The sequence below is a fragment of the Etheostoma cragini genome, chromosome 23, assembly GCF_013103735.1.
Source record: "Etheostoma cragini isolate CJK2018 chromosome 23, CSU_Ecrag_1.0, whole genome shotgun sequence".
Taxonomy (NCBI): domain Eukaryota; kingdom Metazoa; phylum Chordata; class Actinopteri; order Perciformes; family Percidae; genus Etheostoma; species Etheostoma cragini.
The window spans coordinates 6,883,876-6,904,349 of NC_048429.1; the positions used below are offsets into that span (position 1 = coordinate 6,883,876).

The 20,474-nt window shown below is 39.8% G+C and overlaps 1 protein-coding gene across 2 annotated transcripts in view; it reads right to left on the reverse strand.

The window, feature by feature from the left end:
• Positions 1-595: 595 nt before the first annotated feature.
• The window catches only part of hgfa (hepatocyte growth factor a), a 21,343-nt gene continuing 1,464 nt past the window's right edge, over positions 596-20,474 (reverse strand). The window contains exons 2-18 of one of the 2 annotated variants that reach the window (XM_034863951.1): positions 17,594-17,756; positions 17,352-17,464; positions 16,584-16,698; positions 13,138-13,280; positions 12,808-12,928; positions 12,499-12,617; positions 9,717-9,888; positions 9,372-9,505; positions 8,397-8,490; positions 6,293-6,432; positions 4,729-4,761; positions 4,387-4,495; positions 4,221-4,295; positions 3,432-3,569; positions 3,075-3,181; positions 2,839-2,972; positions 596-2,604 (exon numbers count right to left, since the gene is read on the reverse strand). In XM_034863951.1, the coding sequence (XP_034719842.1) occupies positions 2,428-2,604; positions 2,839-2,972; positions 3,075-3,181; positions 3,432-3,569; positions 4,221-4,295; positions 4,387-4,495; positions 4,729-4,761; positions 6,293-6,432; positions 8,397-8,490; positions 9,372-9,505; positions 9,717-9,888; positions 12,499-12,617; positions 12,808-12,928; positions 13,138-13,280; positions 16,584-16,698; positions 17,352-17,464; positions 17,594-17,756 (2,087 nt within the window). In that variant the 3' untranslated portion in view covers positions 596-2,427. Of the gene's footprint in view, positions 2,605-2,838; positions 2,973-3,074; positions 3,182-3,431; positions 3,570-4,220; positions 4,296-4,386; positions 4,496-4,728; positions 4,762-6,292; positions 6,433-8,396; positions 8,491-9,371; positions 9,524-9,716; positions 9,889-12,498; positions 12,618-12,807; positions 12,929-13,137; positions 13,281-16,583; positions 16,699-17,351; positions 17,465-17,593; positions 17,757-20,474 lie in introns of both variants that reach the window. The other variant, XM_034863950.1, reaches the window with a different exon arrangement.

The window sequence follows — 20,474 nt, forward strand, 5'->3', positions numbered from 1 at the left end:
CTGACAATTTACAACACAATTATTTGATCCTCCACATGAACCAAGAATACGTAATATTTGATTTTACTTATCTGACATGTCAGTTGACTTTTATGAAGCTTTCTTTGTTTAAATTGCTACTTCATAGACTTTCATCTTGGTGTTAACATGTGCAAGGCTATAAGAGGAATGAATTTGTCCTCAAACTATTAAGGCCACAGTTATAATTTAAATGTATACAGTCATGGTCTTTGAAACCAACCGCAATGGCAATTACTCAACGGCTGATGGGAAAGCCCCCTAATATTAATATGTGTTCATTTTTTGCTATGTAGTGCTATGTGATATTCAGAACAGTTGTGTCAGAGCTGAGAATATAATACATTGTTAAACGTTTCTGTAGGAGCCACACAAATATGAGTCAAATATTATGGATTTTAATGCTTACTGATTGGGGAATCATAGGGCCATTTCGGTATCGTTTGAGGCCTTTAGGGCTATAAGCATCATCTGGCTAATTGCAAACTTTACCTAATTCAGAAATGGTTGTAAACAGAGACATTTGTTAGAAAAACTTACTTTTTGTAGTCCAACTGATTGAGTAAATACCCTCATCAGCACAAGTGTTCATTTGGGTAGCCATGTAGTCAGTGATAATGTACTCATTCTCTATCTCTTGTATTGGCTTTATTTATATTATTTTAAATGCAAGAAACTTGGTGTAAGATGTTTCAGTTTTTTGTTTTATTTTTGTAAATAAACTGTTCTTGTACTTTAATCTAATGCCTATAGTTTTACATCATATGATAAAAGTATTGCACACAATTTGACACATATTTGTGTTTGTGCATGCATTTGTGTTTGTGTATATACAGTTAAAGTCAGGGCAGAACAATACTTATTTAGCCCACGAGAAGCACTTCTAAATTTAAAGGTTAAACTGACTGAAGCATACTGTAAACTAGCATGTTATTTCATGTTTGTGTGGCCACTACCTGTGAGTCAACCATGCCTGCTTGCAATCTTCTTGTTATTTCAAATTACTCTCAGAACAAAAACACAAATTCTAAATATCACACCAAAATCTGGATTATTTTCAAACCATGTCTTCTGCTAATTTAAAAAAATAAATATACTAACTACTACATACAAGCTACCAGTCTCTTTAAATATCAAACATGATCAGAGGCCCGATGAAGCCATTAGGTTACGTTATTACTCAGTGAACCAAAAATATTCCAGATCTATAAGACCTATAATATCTTACAGCACAGCAGAACCATACTCAATAAATCTGCACTTACAGTATGTACATAAGGAGTCTCTTTCCATGAAACAAAAAAGTATAAAATATCCTGCTGACCACACACAGCCCACCAGGGGCCAAAGTTCCCTCCAAACTGGAGACCAAATAGCCATGTTATATTTGGCATGACTCTTCTCTCTCTCATGCTACAAATATTAGCATAAGACTTTGGAGCAGTTTGCTCAGTCCTACTTAGACTCTCTCACGGGGAATCTAACAGTTACAGCTAACTGGGGAAAAGGTAGTCCAGCTACTGCACACAATTAGCACGGCATGGTTTGCCAAGGCTGCTGCAGTTTGCATTTCAAGCAGCAATAGTGTGTTTTATATACCTAACTACTGTTATATCTAAAGCCAAATATTGACCTTTGCTGGATTAGAGGCTTGATTTGATCACAATTTTTTCACTGGGACTTCAGGTGTCTATACTACCTAATACAGTTTCATGCTTATATCTTCCTCCCTTATTGGTATTACAATAATTCTTTGTTGGATTACGTCAGAAGGTGAATTAATACATATCATTTTTGCTGTGGTATTTGTAAGGCATCCTTAAATGTATGATCAGATATATTTGTTCACATTAAATAACACCACAATTATTCATCTGCATCAAATGTGTTGGAAGTAATAAGATATGTTTTGTCCCACTGAACACATTAAAAAAGTCCCAGTCACAGGAGGGTAACTCATGTGTGAACCTCCAGATAACAGGGTTTTGTCCATATTCAAGTATATTCCAGGAGATAATACTGAGTCATTGTCATTGTCTTGGTTTGCATGGCTTCAGAAATTCTGAACATGTCAAAATACAATTAGTATGCCGTAAATGTGCCAGAGACTTTGGTTGTAAAAAAATTATTTTAGGGCAAAAAAACTGGGATGTCTTCATTTGCAAAGTGGAAGAAAGGATGAGATTCCAATCGGTTTATCCAGTCTTCAATCACTAATCTGTCATCTCCGTAAAATGACAAATTCATCTACAAAATCCCCAAATGGGCACTTTCCGTCAGGTGATTTTCCTCATTTGTCCCCTGTGGTCCATGCTAGAGCGGTCTTGGAATTTGTTGGCCCAAAGCCGCCGCCCTCCTCTTGCAGGCTGTGGTACAGTCATGCATGGGGTTGATTTTCACACCACACGATCAGTTCCTTTCCAAACTGGGGTAAAGTTTGAACACTTTGTATATCCACTCAGAGTAGAATGCAACGTTAACAAAAAGTGCAGGCTGCGATGAGGCGCATTTTGTCCTTTGGATGCTCACGCCAATGATGACTTTGCGTTCATGTTCCTGGCAAACCAATGGGCCGCCATTGTCTTTCTGCAAGAAAAGGTAGAGGACGAGATTTCAGAGAGCCAGCACGCTAACAAGGACATTATTCTGTATTGTTGTCAAACTAAACCAAACTGTCATTTACATTTGACATTTTTGATATTTATTGATATATGTTTAATATATGTTTAATGTAAACCATTTTCATTGGGACTAGTTCTTTAGATAAATAGTAAATAACAGGTAGTTTCCATGTAGTATTCAGGTCCCTTCTGTTCTTACATCACATACGCCTTCTCCTCTTTTGCCACCAGCACATATTCTGCTTTCCCCAGCATCTCCTTTAATTTGTGAGCACATGTCATTGTTGACCATGGGCATGGTCAAAGCGTTCAGTGCATCATCGTAGCCTGCGTCTGAACAGAGACGAATATGCAGTGTAAAAGTTACAGACATTCTTGTAGGAATAGTGGTTGAAATGCATAGTGGCATGGCATATTGGTGAAAGAAGACAGTACTTTTAGTTTCCCCCCATCCATACATGGTGCAGTTGGTGCCTTCGGTGATGTGACACTCTTTTACTGGAAGATGAATAGTGGAGGCACCTTCAGACACAGGGGCCGGACTAGAACAAAAAAAATAATAATCAAAATTAACTAATTTTCAAAATAAAACATACTGTATGCGCACAAAAGAGACACATACAGTAAGGCAAATGAGAGATGTTTTTTTTATTTTAGATCAATAAAAATGTATGTGGTGAAATTGGTACAATCCAAAAGATTAAATAGTTTTCCATATGACTAGTTATGCTCTAACAGCTCTAACAGCAGAACATAAATAAGTGGAAACCTAGTAAGTAGTTGAGAACTTACTCTTCTAGTTTCAGCATAACCAAATTGGATCCTTCTGGGCCACATATCAGGCGAGATATGCGTAGTCTTGGGTGGCTTGCGGATTCATTGAGGTGCCGCAGACCAACCTGCACACTGTAATCCTTGAGATCTGGAACACTGATGACCACAAAGACCAAGATGTAAGTTGTAAACCTACCTGTACCCATACTGGAGGCAGGATATCTTGGACTCTGCTGCTTTGATCTTTTTTAGTGAGTTTCCCACCTTAATAGAAAGTGCAACACTAAAATGGCTGGAGTACTGCTTTAAGGTACTGTACAACCTTTATTAAACCTACAGTGGTCTCACCTTTGACAGACAAATTTGAGCAAGGCAAAAAGCAGAGTCTTAAAGCAAAAAATGTTTTTCCTCGACATCAGGCCTAACAAAATGAGCTAAAAGCCACTGATGTACACCATATGCAGTACCTAGAGAACTGTACATAACAACAGAGATAGGGGCATTTTCTTTAAAGTCAGTACTTCAGATGTGGAGATATTATATGTATATGACTGGCTCTGACACACAAAACTAAAGAAGTTAAACAGATCTTCAGGGCAAACCATTCGGTTCCATATCTCAGGTCAAGCCTGTCGGGGAGGGAGTAACCTTTCATAAACAGGATACACCCCACATCTTTACGTTAGACAGTATTAACAAGAGAGCGGCAACTCAAAAAGGAAAGGTTTGAGAGATAAATGGAAAAGGTCAATGAGAGAAGGATGTGGTGAAAGTTTGTTGGACAGAGATGAAAAGGTGGAGTATTACCAGGAGGTGAAGCACTGTTGGTCTGTCAAAACCCAATCTTCTCTGATTAATGACCCCCCGCACAAATGAATCTTCCTAAGAAAAAGAAACATAACAGTAGGTATAAAAGCCTAAAAACGGAAACATTTGAAACATTTTGGAAAAACAATGATGTCAAATGACTTACTCTCTCTGGATGCTCACAACCCAGCTGCCATCTGAACCTTGCACTTGGTGTCCTCCAACGATTCTTGTGTTTATATGCACAAAACATGATATCTTGGGCCCAGTTAAAGCTAAACGAGAAGACATTTTTATGGTGCATTTTAGATGGATGTGTTATTTCCATGTTAATGTGGGGGGAATGTTTATTAAAACTACAAAAGGCAACCATACAAAATGATTTGTTTAGTAAGGTACATAACAACAGACAGATTTGAAATAAAGACTGAAAAGAAAAAATGGACAAGATTATAGATAAGAGGACGAGGAAGAGGACTAGACTGAAAAAAGCCAAAGCAATACTCACTGATCGGCTGAGGAGCCACTGTAGCTGATTCACCTGATAGAAGTAAAGAAAAGCACAACAGTAAGAAGAGACCTCACAGCAGCAGCAGGAAATAATTTAGACCACTAACCATACATTAACACACAAAGCATAAAACCTAATTTAAAAAGGCACCCTTCTTTACTTTATAAAGCCCTATCTCTAAATCATTGTTGGAGGCTATAACACTCAGCAACCACAGAAAATAAATTTGCTCAAGACCCCAAAACCTTCATGGAAGATATGTTTTACATTATGGAAATTATTGTCCAGCCATTTAAAAGAGGCTCTTAAAAGTGACCAGATTGAAACCAGCCAAATGAAAATTGTGGGTCCGGCTGCTTGTGTGTGTTTTCCCCAGTAAAAGGACGGAAGCAGAGACCTGCATCTGTTTGATGTTTGAGCATCATGTATTCTCTGATAATTGGAAAAGACCACAGCTAACAGATCACATAAGCCACCAGACAAGCTGTATGACAACAAAGTTATGACATTTTATTGAAGTCTACAAAGACTGCAAAGCTAGACCACTTGTGTTATTTCATTGCACTGCACCCATTTACCAACACTGTCTTCTTCTTTAAACTGAATGCCAATTAATAATGCTCTTTTAGAAGCAGCTGTAATCAAAATGGGGCATTGGTCACATTCTTGCCTGTGCATGTTGTGTTTACCTGAAAGATTAAAGGGGTCAGGGATGATCAGGACCAAATTGTCCCTGGCTGACACTAAAATATCTAATCATGATGACATTTTATGAGTAAAAGAATTAGCCTCAACAACTTTCTGACACCTGTTGTTGTTGTTCTTGTTGCTTGATCAGAGTCTGCTGCTGACCTTACTACACATTCTAATATACCTTCCCCACTTTTTGGGCTTCATGACATGTTGCAGACAAGTACTGTTCATTTCTGCAGATGAACACATAATACACAAAATACACAATCTGTTAAGTGCATACATATTTAAAAGCAAGCATCTCAAAGGCAAAGTGATGAAAATATGCTTTCAAATGAATAGACAGTGACAGTTTCGGAATTCCCTGAAACCAACAGTCCACACCTGCTTTCTGCAGTAATTAGCCAGGTGCCCACATGTGTGAAAATGGGCAGACCTCTAAAAAGTCTGCTAAATCTTTTCTCAACATTTCACACATTCTTACTTTTAACCACAGCATATATATATATATATATATATATATATATATATATATATATATATATATATATATATATATATATATATATATATATATATATATATACATACATATACATACATACATACATACATATATATATATATATATACATACACACATACTTACGTCAATTGCATCTGTACGTGCTGTGCTTTCAGAAATGCAACTAAGATAGGAATCCAAGTTCTAAACATTTCTAAACGCTACTATGGAAAGACACACACTTTGTGTTACTGAATTGAACTCTCACCACTGGAAATAAACACTCTGCCTCTTCATTTTTCACTTCAACAGGTACATACTGTATCTACTGTTACAGAGACCGAGGTTAATTAAGCCACTCACAGTGCCGCAGTTTGCAGTAGTCCCAGGCCAAACGGTTATTTGGATTGGTGTAACACCAGGGGCCATGTTTGTCCCGGTCCGGGTTCCGGCAGTAGTTCTTCTCCAGCCCTACATGGGATTCTGTAGAGTGAGAATCCCCACTGTAAAACACAGAAATGCAGATTCTTATATTCCATTTAATATTTTGCACAAATAACTAACACTGTGCCATTTCTAATGAAGATTCATAGACACACTCTAAGAACACACAAGCATGTGCATACATGGGGTTGCACACACACCATCACTCCCACACTGTACATACACACTGTAAGTAACAATGGTATGCCTGGGAAGTCTGAGTCTGGCTTTCCTATAGTGAAATGAATCGACTACATTTGCTGCACAGAGCCCGTAGAAGGAAACACAGAGTTTTGTGAAGAGTACTCATGGGAGTATAAAAGTATGCACTAAGCATTCAGCAGGGCTGAGACCAGCAGGAGCCACATCCTCGATAGAACAATTTAGTTGTGCTCCCCATTTGTAGGAATTCACATTTAATTGTGTCTTTTTACAATGTTCTACTTGGCTCTATGATAATTAAATGTAATCCAAAATAATGATATCCAAAGTATTACTGAAAAGCAATCACTCAGTGGGAGTTTGGACACACACGCACAAAAATAATGCTAAAATGCTAAGCAATGGCCGACAATTTGTCAGGAGGTGAAGATAATTCCACATCCCAGGAGAATGTTAAACAAGCTGTAGCTCTCAGCAGTTTTTCCTGGGATGACCCTTGACCTTGTGCAGGGTAGCCAGTATGTCTGGTTGCAGTCTATGCGAGGGAGCTGATTGGCTTTGATCTACTTTGCTCAGAAAGCACTTCCTGGGGTCAGGGGTCGGCTCTGGAACATGTCCATCTGTCTGTGCCATTTTGGCTTTTAAAATTCCTGTAAATTAAGTAATTCCAACAGCCTGACTTAAGCATGAAGCAACAACTCTGGAGTGGGCAACCTTTCTGTCAGGATGGGTCACAACAGGGTTTCCTCTCGTCAGATAGATGAAAAATAATTGGGCCTGGTATTGACCCCTGAGCAACCCCCTGATTTCCTCTTTCTGTTTGTTTTCACTGCTTAGCTTCATTCATATGAAGGGGATTTTCACTAGGCAATGGGAGCTAAGTCATCAACAAACACTCATCAACCCAGCTAAAAAGAATGTGAGCCTCTCAACATCTTCAGGGTTTCTCAGTAGAGCTTAAAGGTCCAATATGTAATATATATTTACTGTAATAAATCCCCAAATGACCCCAATGCTTTAGCAGATATTAAGGAAACATGCTAAATTGAAAACTATATTTTCTTACAACAATGCTAATGCCAGTATTTTCTCCTTTTGAAATTTCCCTTTGTGTTTTGGCATGTGTGTTGTTATCAACGGCCCAGTTTGACAGCCAGGCCGGGTTGCCAGATATACCTGTAAAAATGTAAACCTAGTGTGCTATAGCTGTAAGGTTAGTACAGCCATGAAAGTAGTAAACAAACAAACAGGATCAACAGAGTTATGTTCTACCCGACCTAAAAAAAACGTGACCAGAGATGTAACAAACCCTGAGTAAATATTGCAGATGTATTTGAAAGATGGAGACAGCTCAGAGCCCAAAAGAACACTGAGTGGGTTATTTTCCACCTGCACAGCTAAGCATTAGCTTCAGTCCAATTTATCACAGCTGCAAGGGACGGGCATTTTATGTCATTTCAACATTTGTGTACTCACATTAAATTACATAGCTACCTCTTACTCGCAAAAAAATTTGAGACACAGCCAGTAAAGTGATCCTGACTGGTCCTGGCTAACGGTGCTATGCTAACCTTGTTAACTGTTAACACATCTAGCAACATCGTTGTGGATGCTGCAGTCTCAGCCTTGCAGCCTCTGTGAACTTTGAGTCTGGGAGGAGGGGGCGAGGGAGACGACTCGCCCCAGTATATTGAATTTGTACTGCAGTAACTATTTTAAACATTAGCTGTCAGTATTACATATTGCACCTTAAAGCTTGACTATGAGTTGAAAGTAAGAGCGAAACAAAATATTAAATGTGCAGAATAAACAACTGTATTACCTGTTTATGTGATGCAACCAGTCTGCACAGGGAATCCCCGATCGAGTTATGGATAAAGTGCCCCTGTACGTCTCTCCGTTGTCTTCATAACATTCTACGGGAGAAAAGGGATATTATTATTTCAGACCTTCTTGTTAAATATCAGTATCCCAGGATAGCATAGAATTACTCAGCCCATCAGTTTTTCAAACACTTAAATGCAATTAGTGAGTGAGCATTGGCCAAAGAACTACATACATGATTTGGGTGGTGGCTGTCTTTCTCATTAATGCAAACATAACATAATTAAGTTCGGATTTTTGGCTTGTTTTGTGGTTTAGATGACCTGAATGTCAAGGGCCCCTATTTTACCGGTGGTAGCAATCTTTAAACCTTAAAATGTCTGTTCCTAAACAGAAGCAGAAGAAGGGCTGTAGGAAGTTACAAACAGACTGGCTGCAGTTTAACATGTGTGGTAATCTTACTGTAAATGTAAAGCAGAGAAACATGGGAAATGATAGTAAGCAGTAATGCCGAAGTCTGGTATTGTTGTTCTTCCATGAAACGGAATTCATTGGGCAGCATGCTGCCAAGTGGCCCAGTCCTACGGGAACTATATAAAAAGTGTCTGTGTTACTTTACTTTGCAAAAACATGCACTCGGCTTTCGACAGCATTTTTTGTTTTGTATTCCAATCACATTATTCAAGAAACAACATTGATATTTTAAATTCTTTTGTAGTGTATTGCTTAGGAAACATCAGTATTCTTTAATTAATAGTATGGCATTTTGGGAAATACATAAAGTTAAATTCACTCATATCTGTGAGTGCTAGAGTCACCGCTTGCTTAGCAAAAAGACCAGGAACAAGTGTAAACAGTTAGCCTACAGTGACAGTAGTATACATTTTCTTGTCTAACCTTGAGAAAGAACATAAATAAGCCTATTTCCCCATATTTTTTTGTTTTCTTTAAGATTTTAAGTAAAGTAATTTACCTATTTTTTGTGTGGCCTCAGCATCACAGCTGGGGATGTTGGTGCAGTTGGCTATCCTCTGATTAGGGTCTGTAGTGAAGCACCATGGGTAATCTGCACCATCAGGGTTACGGCAGTAGTTCTCTCTGAGATCTCTAAAACACATACACAAACTACAATTTAAATGATGGTGCTGATGTATTTTTTTTTTTACAGCAAAGCTGTTATTTATTATGTTTCATGCTCATATTTTTTCTTTTTGGCATTCCAACATACAAATGCTCAAAATTAACAATTCACCTCCTTGACACAGAGGACAGAAATTAATTCAAGCTGTCAAGGGGCCATGATACAAACATTACTCACTTGCATTTGAAGTTCTGTGGAAGAAAGGAATGGTTATGGGGCAACTGTAAGTCCCAGCGCTGACATGTCACACCCTCCGGAGTGACATTCATTGTGCCTCGGTAATCTGTGCCTTTTCCCTGGACACAGGATGTTGTTACATTGACATCTGTGTCCTCACTCGAGTCAGAATCTAGCAAAAAAGTAAAAGACATACATTGCAACTGTAAGTGTAAGAATGAGAAAAAAGGGTTACTAAAGACAGATAGATGTAGAAACCGAAGGCAGAGGGAGGAAGGGGCGCGAAGAAGGGAGATGTTAATCCCCAGAAGAATGTGTCATGTTAAACATAGAGACAGATGATCAAAAACAGTAGCACTCCCCGCCTTCATTCCCCCATACATTTTTAGAGAGTCAGCAGCTTCAGGTTCCTCTGGGTTCACATCAGCAAGGATCTGACCTGGACTCACCCCACCAACATTATCACAAAGTCTGCTAGACAACAGCTCTTCTTCCTCCGCAGGCGTAAGAGGTTAAACATGGACTCCAGGCTACTCTAGAACTTGTACAGGTGCACTTAGAGTATCCTGAGTGACTGCAGCACCACCTGGTATGGCAGTTACTCCTCCGTTAACTGTAAGGCTCTACAGAGGGTGGGGAAAACTGCTCAGCCCTTGACCGGGACAGACTCGTCATCCATGGTGGACTTCTTCAGCCAGTGAGGCAGTAAGAAGGACACCAGGATAATCGGAGACCCCAATCACCCAAGTTCTGCACATTTGCTCTGCAAGTCACTCTAAGTTACAACTGAGAAGGGTCTGGTGTCAACCAGGCTAAAAGGGAGCTCGAGACCCAAGATTTTCAGTGACAACAACTGCTTCTATAATTGTTGTGCATCTGGCATTAAATAACCTGATTCCTAACTTAAACCTTGTCTCAGCTGTGTTAGGGAACTTTCTGTGTATTCATAACATTAGTGCCCCACATTCTTGCACCTACAGTAGGGCCCTCCAAACACAATATGCATTTAAATTGCTGACGGCACACAATTTTACAGATTGTTGTAAGAAAAACCTACAGCCTGATCATACTTATGAATGCATCTTTGCATCAACAATAAACGCTAAAGTTCTGTTTCTGGTGGATTTGTTTATTGCAACCCCACCAAAGATATCACATCCAACCCGGTCTGGCTGGGGCAACTTTATCCACTGGAAAACTATTCCAAACATCTTTAAATGGAATTCTGCAGGAATAGCAGTACATGGGGAGCGACTTCTCCCCTCCGGATTTCTGTCTCTGTTTCTTTAGCCTTTGACAAATGAGATGGGAGAAGATGGAGGAGGAAAAGGAATGTTTTGAGGCAGAAATGAAAAGGTGGATGGAAAAGAGGGATTCTTTGGCTTGATGTAATGCATGCCAGTGTCTGTGTGCACTGCGTGGTACAGGTCAATGGTTTTTATCTTTCTGAGGGCAGGCATTGAGGGATGCACACATCTGGACAAATGCAGATCCTCCACCCTTACTGTAAATCATAACCTGTACTGTAAACTACATTTGTGTATGTGTCAGAGACAATGAGAGATGCTCCGTGTGTTTGTGGGTGTGCATGAAGGAATATTTCCTTGACGTTTCAAAGAAAAAAAAGAATAAATTCTTCAATTTTCTTCTTTTCCGTCTATCTCTTACAATACATATGAAGGCACACATTATGTAAACTACAACTCTGTCAGATTCTGTCAAATGTAATATGACTGAATTTATATTGCTTATAGCCTCCACATATATGTCTAAAAACATATAGTACCCTATTAAATACAATAGGGTTGCAATTAGTGATTATTTAAATTTTTATTTAATCTGTTGATCATTTTTACAATTAACCAAGTATTTAGTCTATACTTTTTATTCTAAAAAATAGTAAAAGCTGGAACCGGAGACAATTTGGCATTTCCTCTTAATGAACATCTTCAGGTTGCTTGTGTAACCTCGGTTCTCTGAGTAGCACATGTGAGATGTCTCAACAGTGTTTTGATTATGGTGTTAGATAGTGCTGTCAAACACGTCAATACAAAATCCCACAGGTTTTTAACTGGATTGAGATCTGGCTATTACAGATTCACATCATTTTCATACTAAGCAAACCATTCAAGTATCTTTGTGTGTCTTGTATGGCAACATCTGCATTCATTATGTTCCTTTAATTTGTCAGTTGTTTGTATAATGTACATCATGATATTCATAACACTAAAACAACTATTAAGTCTTCTTATGGCCATGTGAGACATCTCTGTATAATAGCATCTATTGTCCAACACTATTTTACAGCCACTTGTCATCTGTGAGTGGTCTCAGAAAAACATTTCAGGCTCAGTGAAGTCAGACCCTTCCCTATTAGAAACAACATATTTACTCTCCCTTGTTTCGGTAGAAGCAGTGGAAGTCAAGCACCACATGAAACACCCAGCCGGAGAAACAAAAGCCTTATGTGACTGTGGGAGGGGATAGGAAGAGCTTTCTTACTCTGACCACCACAACCACCAAAGTCCTGAATGTAAAAACCCCCAAGCGTCCTCAAATCATTAGCAAGTAGCACCCAACCACAGAATGTCAAAACCAAGCAAGGGATCCTGAATGACATGTCCACTTTTGGTTCTTTTAGTGGCTCTCTAACTTTGTGATACATACTGTTATAATAATAATACATCAGTTAAAGGTCTTTAGTTGATTTGTCAAAGACTTTGTCCACATGAACCCAAGCCCCACACTTAGAGTACTGTAAATAAAGTACATAGGCTCTTACCACACAAAGTAATGTTGCAGTACTCCCACGGAGTTTTGGGATCCATGGTGTAGCACCAGGGACGAAGACGATTATCTGGATTACGACAGTAGTTGTCCTTTAAATCTTTTTGCCGATACCTGAGAGAGGAGACAGAGAGGATACCGAGGAGGAACGAAAGAATTTAGAAGGAGAGAAGTGAGTCATAACAACTGGTGAGGTCTACCTCTCCTGAGTATTAGCGTCAGTTTTTTAAGCATCTGTCATGGGTGTGTGCAACATTGTCCGTGGGAAAGGTTAGTGTATGTGATTATCAGCTTTGCAGCTTACTTTTTGGGCTGGAAGTGGTGTTTGTGAGGCCTTATTGAGTCCCATCTCTGGCACTCCTTGCCCCTCTCCGTATGGTCCATTTTGCCCCGGTAATCTTCCCCATTACACATCATACAAACTTCTGGTCAACAAAGAAAACAATACTCATCAAAACTTGCTTCCCTCTAGTAATGAACGCAAACATAACATATGACTTCAAGGTGGAAATAAACTAAAGACATTAATTAAATGTTCCAACACTTCTTAAAAAGAAACATAACAGCAAATTTGTAATATTAATCAAAATTATTTTGACAAAATGTTATTGATGGGTGATCTCGTTTGTCTTACCCTCTGAACACTGTGGTATGCCACACTCCTCGGCTCGTACGTTGGGGTCTGTGGTGTAGCACCACGGGCCACCAGGGTCATTGTTGGGATTACGACAGAAGTTTTCCCTCAGGTCTTGATTTGGGTACCTATCAGGATAAAACCTACAGGGGAGTAGACAGACATGGTTGACATTGTTAACTGATACTGTAAGCTGTACAAATACATTTTAGGGAGTACTTGCACACTTGGCTGCTCCACTGGTGTAAACAGTACCGTACCTGTCTGCTAGTGCTCTCAGTAACAAACCAAATAAATTCAAAAGGCATTGACATTAAGATTTAAGCTTCATTCTAAGAAATGCTATTGCCTATTGTATAACCAGGTTACATTTCCAATACTAGAATGAACAGTCACTTAAATTGTATGCAAAGTAAGTCATCAATATGGTTCTTCTTTTCAGGTTTGCACCTTTTGCATGACTGCCTTACCTATTCCTACCATATCCCAGCTCCCTCATGTGTGAAGCAGGCAGACTCTGTCACAGCACAGTAACCACCAACAGCACAGAACAATGCTACGAGCCACTTGGAGCAGACCAAGCAGGTCTTTTGCTGGCAGCCTTTGAACACGTTTAAACCTAATCCCTCTCTGTCATCGGGTACCTCACGTCAGTGTGAGCTAGCGACTGTAAGACTGTAAGAAAAAGATCCTGGCTAGTCCAAACATATGGGATGTAACAATAAGTAGCAGCATGAGACCCCAATACTAAATGAGTAGTGTGTGAAATGTGTCTCCTGTCAGGGCAGGATGATGAAAAGCTGGCATGTCAGCACCCCCTGATCCATGATGACCACATTCCCCCCTCCCACCAAGGGAGACAGAGAGGGAAGACAGGAGACAAACTTAGCAGCCATAGAAGAAGGGTGAAAAGAAACAAGTGAAGTGACTGACTTAAGTGCTTAGAAAAGAAAAAGTGTGCAAAATGGAGTGTGCACAAAGGCGAGAGCTCTGTGTTTAATTGATGATTTAAAAAGAAACAACATATGCAGGAGAAAAGAAAAGAAAAAAGAAAAGAACCAGTCCACCCTCCCTTCAGCAGCTTGTCTGAACACACTACCCCAGACAATGACTCTTTTCTTGGGGGAGTCTGCTCTGCTCTCCCCTGCGTGCCCAGGGGCTTAAGCAAGGCTTCTACACTAATGCATAACATCATTCAACCCAAAACTGGAAGAAGTCTCAAGCATTGAACTTAGCAAAAAAGAGAGAAAAATGGCAAAGTCCTGAGTTACAGACCATAGTCCCAACTATAGAAAAATATAAGAAGGGTTAAACATTTAACTTATGCATGTAACTACAACAAAACACTTGTTCCCCTCATTGTAGCACTCTGCAAAGTGCCAAAACTCACATCTGTTGTGTGTAACTCACAAGCTTGATACATTGCTATCGTAATACAGTATCCTAATTTATAAATGGAATTACAAGATCCCTCACTTTACAAAAAAGGTTGCATCTGGTGAGAGTCTGTAAAAGGCCGCTGCATGGGAGCAAGTTATCCATAATGATGTTGCACTAACAGATGTTGGCCAGTTATTCATCTCTTTGCCAAAGTCTGTTCCCATTGGAGCGCAGACACACATGCTTTGCTCTCTGGGCCGGCAAAACATGTTGGCTAAATCTTGTATATCACTAAAGATCAAATCTAGAATTGAAGTAACTGCTGCAAAAATGTCTTGCAGCATGCAACAAAATGATAGCTATGCTTCAGTGATGTAGCAGATGAAAGCAACGAGACCAGTGACTTTATAAATCTTTAGACATAAATTATGATTTTTGGAAGAAGTGTGTGACAGCTGACATTATTTAAACTGCTCAAGTAAAAGGAGCGGTGCAATTTTGGAAAAGGCACTGATTCACTTTTGTGCTGAGAGTTGGAGAAGTTCAAAATCATATTGTTTTACCATCAGACAAGCCATGCTAGCTGTTTCTACCTGTATCCAGTATATGTGCAAAGCTAAGCTAATTGGCTTTTGGTGCTATTGCTTCATTTTTACCATGCAGACAGGAGAGTGGTATCAAACTTCTCATCCAACTCTCTGCAAGCAGCTGTGTGTTTCTATAGCTGAGCCAGCTTACTGACCGCCCAGTGGAAATGTGAAGAAAAATAAAAGAATGTCCCTATGGGAATTATTAAATGGTTGCAATGTTATCTATTGTTATTAATATGAACACACATTTTCCATTCTCCATGCTTGGCTGGACATCAATACAGACTTCTTTCGGGACCTTGGTTCAAAAACTAAATATAGTCAACAGGTGGAAGTCCCATTCCTGGAAGGGAACCTCCTGAGAAATCACCCCTGGCCCACGCTGATCGGTGAAGCATGAAAATAATAGTTACCTGAACCTCAAACGGTGCGTGGTTCATTATGGTGGTAATTCTCAAACAGCGGGACAGTCCCATGTTAGGTAACCCCACAGTGGCACTAAATCTCCCTTAAGTAAAGCTCCCTTTGACCCTTTGAAAGTTAAAAGTTGTTGACAAGCCGGGGCGATGTTACATTTGCCATCTGGGACGAGGAATGGAACTGTGTGTCAAATAAACAATGACAAAGGATTCCTAATGTAAAGAGCTGCTTCTGAAAAAGGAAGGGAGGAAGAGAGGAGAGGATGGGGATCAACACTGTAATGTGTTTTAATGTGGGGAACCCCTGAACTTGTATTTTCTCTCAGTATGTCTATTGCTTTGTGAGCTCAGCTGGACAACAGAGAACACATGACCATACAGTTCTGCACTTTCTTTCTTTAATTCTTCCTCCCTTCTTCCTATTTTTCACTCTGCACTCCTTCAAACTCTTATTACTCTGTCTCTCAAACCCCCGCCCTGTCGCAGTTAAAATATCTTGAAAACTAATGAGCACCACTAATGAGATGCTGGCACAGAACCATCGTCACAAATTCACTGATCTGTAGCCAAGGGAAAACATCTTTGGGATACACCTGATGAGTGCAGCAGGAAAACAACCTCAATGGAGAGGACATCCCTGCACGTGTTGAAAGAAGTCAGACTTGTTTCTGGCTAAACGTTCAGCCACCTCTGAGCCTCCACCTTCCCTTAACCCCTGAGGTGCAGGGGATGATCTAAAGCAGCTATAAATCAGATGCTGAGGCCTGTTCAATATCAGACACACAGAAATAGAAAAGGAGCATCCAGGAAGGTGGCGGCAGCTTGAAGATTAGAGAAGCAGACTTTGAAGGCTGCTGGTTCAAATCCACAGAAATCTGGCAGGGGTAAGTGAAATATTCACACTTTCTACTCCTTAAAAAGTGTCATCAAGCAAGGCACTGCATCCTCAAAGTCAAATGTGCATGTTTATAACCATTCCTCCTCTCATTTTGCTTTGCTTATTCCCAGCAAAAATGTAAGTTACGTACTTTTCCTTGGTTGAAAAGAGAGGACTTACGTGTGTTCATTGATGTTATTATCTGACCAAGCTTGGCAAGTGATGTTTGACTTTGTCCAAGACCTCCTCCCTCTGTAGTTGTCCTTGGTGCTGATGATACACTCCCTTATATAATCTAAGTAAGAACAAAGGGCATAAAAAGCATTTGAAAACATCCATTCATCATCTCACTTCTACAAACTCTTTCTGTGTACTCTTTATGCGTCAATTTCTGCACCGTTTATTCAATTAGAAGTTGACTTGCTTTGGCTGCCTTGACCACCTGGAATATAATTGCCCATGTATGGTCAATAAGACATTTTTAGAGGGAGTTTTTTATTATTTTACAGCGTGTGTGTTATTCCCAACCGACAAGTGCCAGAAGTTCATTAAATGTCACCAGTGGGAGTTTCTGTAAATTTTGCAGTAAATTCTAAAGTGCTAGATTCCACAGCCTGCACCGGTGAAAGCCTTTGCGTTCCAACTGTAAACAATGAATTTTTTTGTTTACATGACACTTAAGGCTGCTACGTGTTGATGCGTGCGACTCTCCCGAATGGAGTGATTAAACAGCAGGGTGTGAGGGGGGTTGGTTGCTTTTATTGTGTCAACAAAAAACCCAAAGACCTTAAAGAGCGGGGAGCCGGCGCAAGTAGCGCAACCTGCAATCACCAACAATTTGCATGCGTAAATCTGTCTGCACTTGAATGTTCACATGAGAAAAAAACCAGAGGGCATAAACTCAACTTTAAGAGGCTTTGCCTCTAAAGATAAATAAATAACATTTACCTTTTTTTTCATACAAAGTAAAGTTGACGTTGGCCTGCTTCTGCACACCATGGGTGAAGCGGTCAAAAGGAAGCAAGTGACATTTCCTGTTGTGCCGCTGAAAGTTGAAAGCTCTGTCGAATCACACGGGAAGTCGTTGAGAGATGAACAAATGATAAACAACAGAAATGTAAATACTGGGTTTAACACAGGAGGAGCGTAGGAGTGAGGAGAATGTTTCAGGAAAACAAAATAGAAGTCACCTGCAGTTGAAGCTTTTCTTGACCTTCTTGCACTTGCGTGCACACTGTTCCTGCGATCGGCTGTTTCGTACCAAAGGGGGCTGAGGGCAGTCTGTGCAAACCAGCATGTGACTCTCAGTCTTTTCATACTTCTGTAATGACTGATGAGTCCTTCTACAAAAACCTGCAAGGACGTGAAGACACACCATCTAAATGTTTTTGTACAGCCACTAGATTCACTGTTTGGTTGGAAGAAGATGGGACCTGCTAATACCAGCTTCATCTCTTATTGTAGATACCGCCTGTTTCTCATATGGAAATACCATTCACATGAACGTACAAGTTGTAAGCATGCCTTGAATACAAAATGGCAAATGGATGATCACGTCAGGCAAAGTCTGTAATTAAACCCACTTTTTCTGGATATACTGTTATATTGTCAATGCACAATATTTGTAACCATTTACATGAAAATCATAGAACTGTCTTAAGTTGTCCACTGGCGTGAAAGCTTACAAGTCTTAAACATTGGTTTCCTCCCCATCTCTTCCATTTATACCGGATGGCATTAAACACTACAAGGATGATTTAGCCAGTGGCCAGCTTTGTTAGGACTGCTAAGCTGGCATTTCTCTCTAAATCCACCAGCTACAATTCTGGTTCATATTTATTATTTCTTTTTCCAACAGATATCCTCTGCAGGGTTATTTAATGGCATGTTATTCAGAATAACAGAAAAAAACTTTTTCCAAGGGCATCCTGGCTTGCATGTTGCGCCCCCCTCTCTCTGTTTCCTCGTTTTAAGACTGTATCTACACTTCAGCTGTCAATTAAAGACTGGGAGCCATGGCCAAAACTATCACTAATGTTTTCAAGGTGCCGGGGATGTCAAATCAATGAGAATATCTCCTTTTAGACTATTAGAACACCAGGAGCCATGAGCACTGGTTTCAGAGTTTTGGCATGGAGGAAGTGTTGCAAACATGAAACTCATTTCACTCTCATACATGAACTGGTTGGCCAGCTGTTCACGAAAGCATCCTTTGACCACAGTTTGCTTGCAGCCCCATGCTTGTTGGCATGTTAGCAACCGCACTAATGAATCCTACTGAAACATGATTGTGCAAATCCTGAATCCCTGAAAACTGTGCTGTTATACAGCTCTTGAAAAAAAACTCATTTCAGGTCTTGCTTTAATGGTGCTGGTCAAACCGTGGTAGCAGACTAGGTTAAGGACTAGGCATTAAGTGTGTCCAGGGTCAAAACCCAGCTCAAAATTCTACCCAGCACTCCCGCTTCAAACCAAGGAAGCTGCCTGTGGGATGCTGAACTGAAGACAGCCGAAAGAACAGAATGATATCCGTCCAACAGGCTGATGCCCTCCAGTGCCTAAGTTATAGATTTGATGCTCATGGAAGCATATCTTTCATTTTACTGCTTTTAGAATGGTCCACAAATCCACTTTTCCCCCAAACCTTTAATAACTTCTTGGTATTTGTAATGCTACAGTTTAGTTATTGTAGAGGGATTTTAATGGATATCCATGATTCCTATACAATTCCTACGGTTACTTATCAAATATAAAAGTCTCATTTTGTTACACTAATACAGCGACATTTTTTTTTTATTCCTTATTTTGAGCAACAAAAGTGGCACTCATGTTAAGTGAACAAACCAAGATGCAGTTGGAATTCTATTTTCACAGACAAGCTTTGATGTAACTCCTCATTTCTATTACCTTATACAGTTGTATGCATGCATTGTAGGTATAGTCTCTCAGCTATTGACATAGAATACATACAGTATGTGGAGAAATGGCAAACTGCCAAAGTTGGATAAAGGTCATGTAATTAATTTTCTTTTGTTTTAGTAACAGGTCTTTGTTGAGAGCCATTTGTTTGGAAGAAGAACATCGAAAGAGAATATCATTCCAGAGACATTGGCATGTATATTACATCCAAGAGGGTTCAAAAGCAGGACAAAACCATATTTTAAGTTCATATCCTCTGTGATACAAATCATTCATTTCAACCTACTGGAAAAAGTTAAAAGGCCATTCTTCAGCAGGATGGAGTCCTATTGTTAATGCTTGTTTCGGAGGACTATAGCAGCATCTTTAAATGCATTGTATTTAGTTACAATAGTTTTCAGTTAATAATTAGGGGCAAGTGCGAAACAAATCACACAGTAAAATATCATGCTACCGAGTTACAGCTACATGCTCTTTTGCCAAGTTCCGACACAAGACGTTGTGTGTGTGCTTAGGATATTGTAAACTGTGGGGCGTTTAGAGGCTCCTCATGGTTGAAAATGATTTTTGGGGAGGACTTGTTATTAATGTTTGGGCTCCACTGGACCACATCTGGCACTCATCACGGTGTTGTTCCAGCCCTGATGTCTGGCCAGGCTGCTCAATTAGATTTCACTTAGTCTCTTCCTCTCCTTGCAGTCGAACTCCTGCTATCTCCAAATCCCAAACATTTGCTGAAGTTGGATTATTATAATAAAACGTGCTTTATGGGCGAGTGTGAGAGAGGTGAGACTTAATGAGAAGAGACAGCCATAGCTTACACAGGTCCTGCTTTAAGCTTGGAAAATGTAGATATGAAAGGTGAATGACTGACACTCTGACCTTCCTCAGGAACTTCCAATTAGGTGCCCTTGAGCAAAGAACTTAAGTGTCAGCTGGATAAGTATTTTAATGACACTTTTCTAGAAAATAAGCTACAAAGAATCAACTATTGATGAAATGTGTACATTTTTAGGCAGTGTGAAAAAACGGTGTGATATGAGCAACAGGAAAGTAGCAGGTTAAAGGTGTGCCTCTGTCTGGGAATTAAGCAGACATTACATCTGCTTCAGAGAGCGCAAAATGTGGAACTGGGCTCAGCAGCCAGATGTT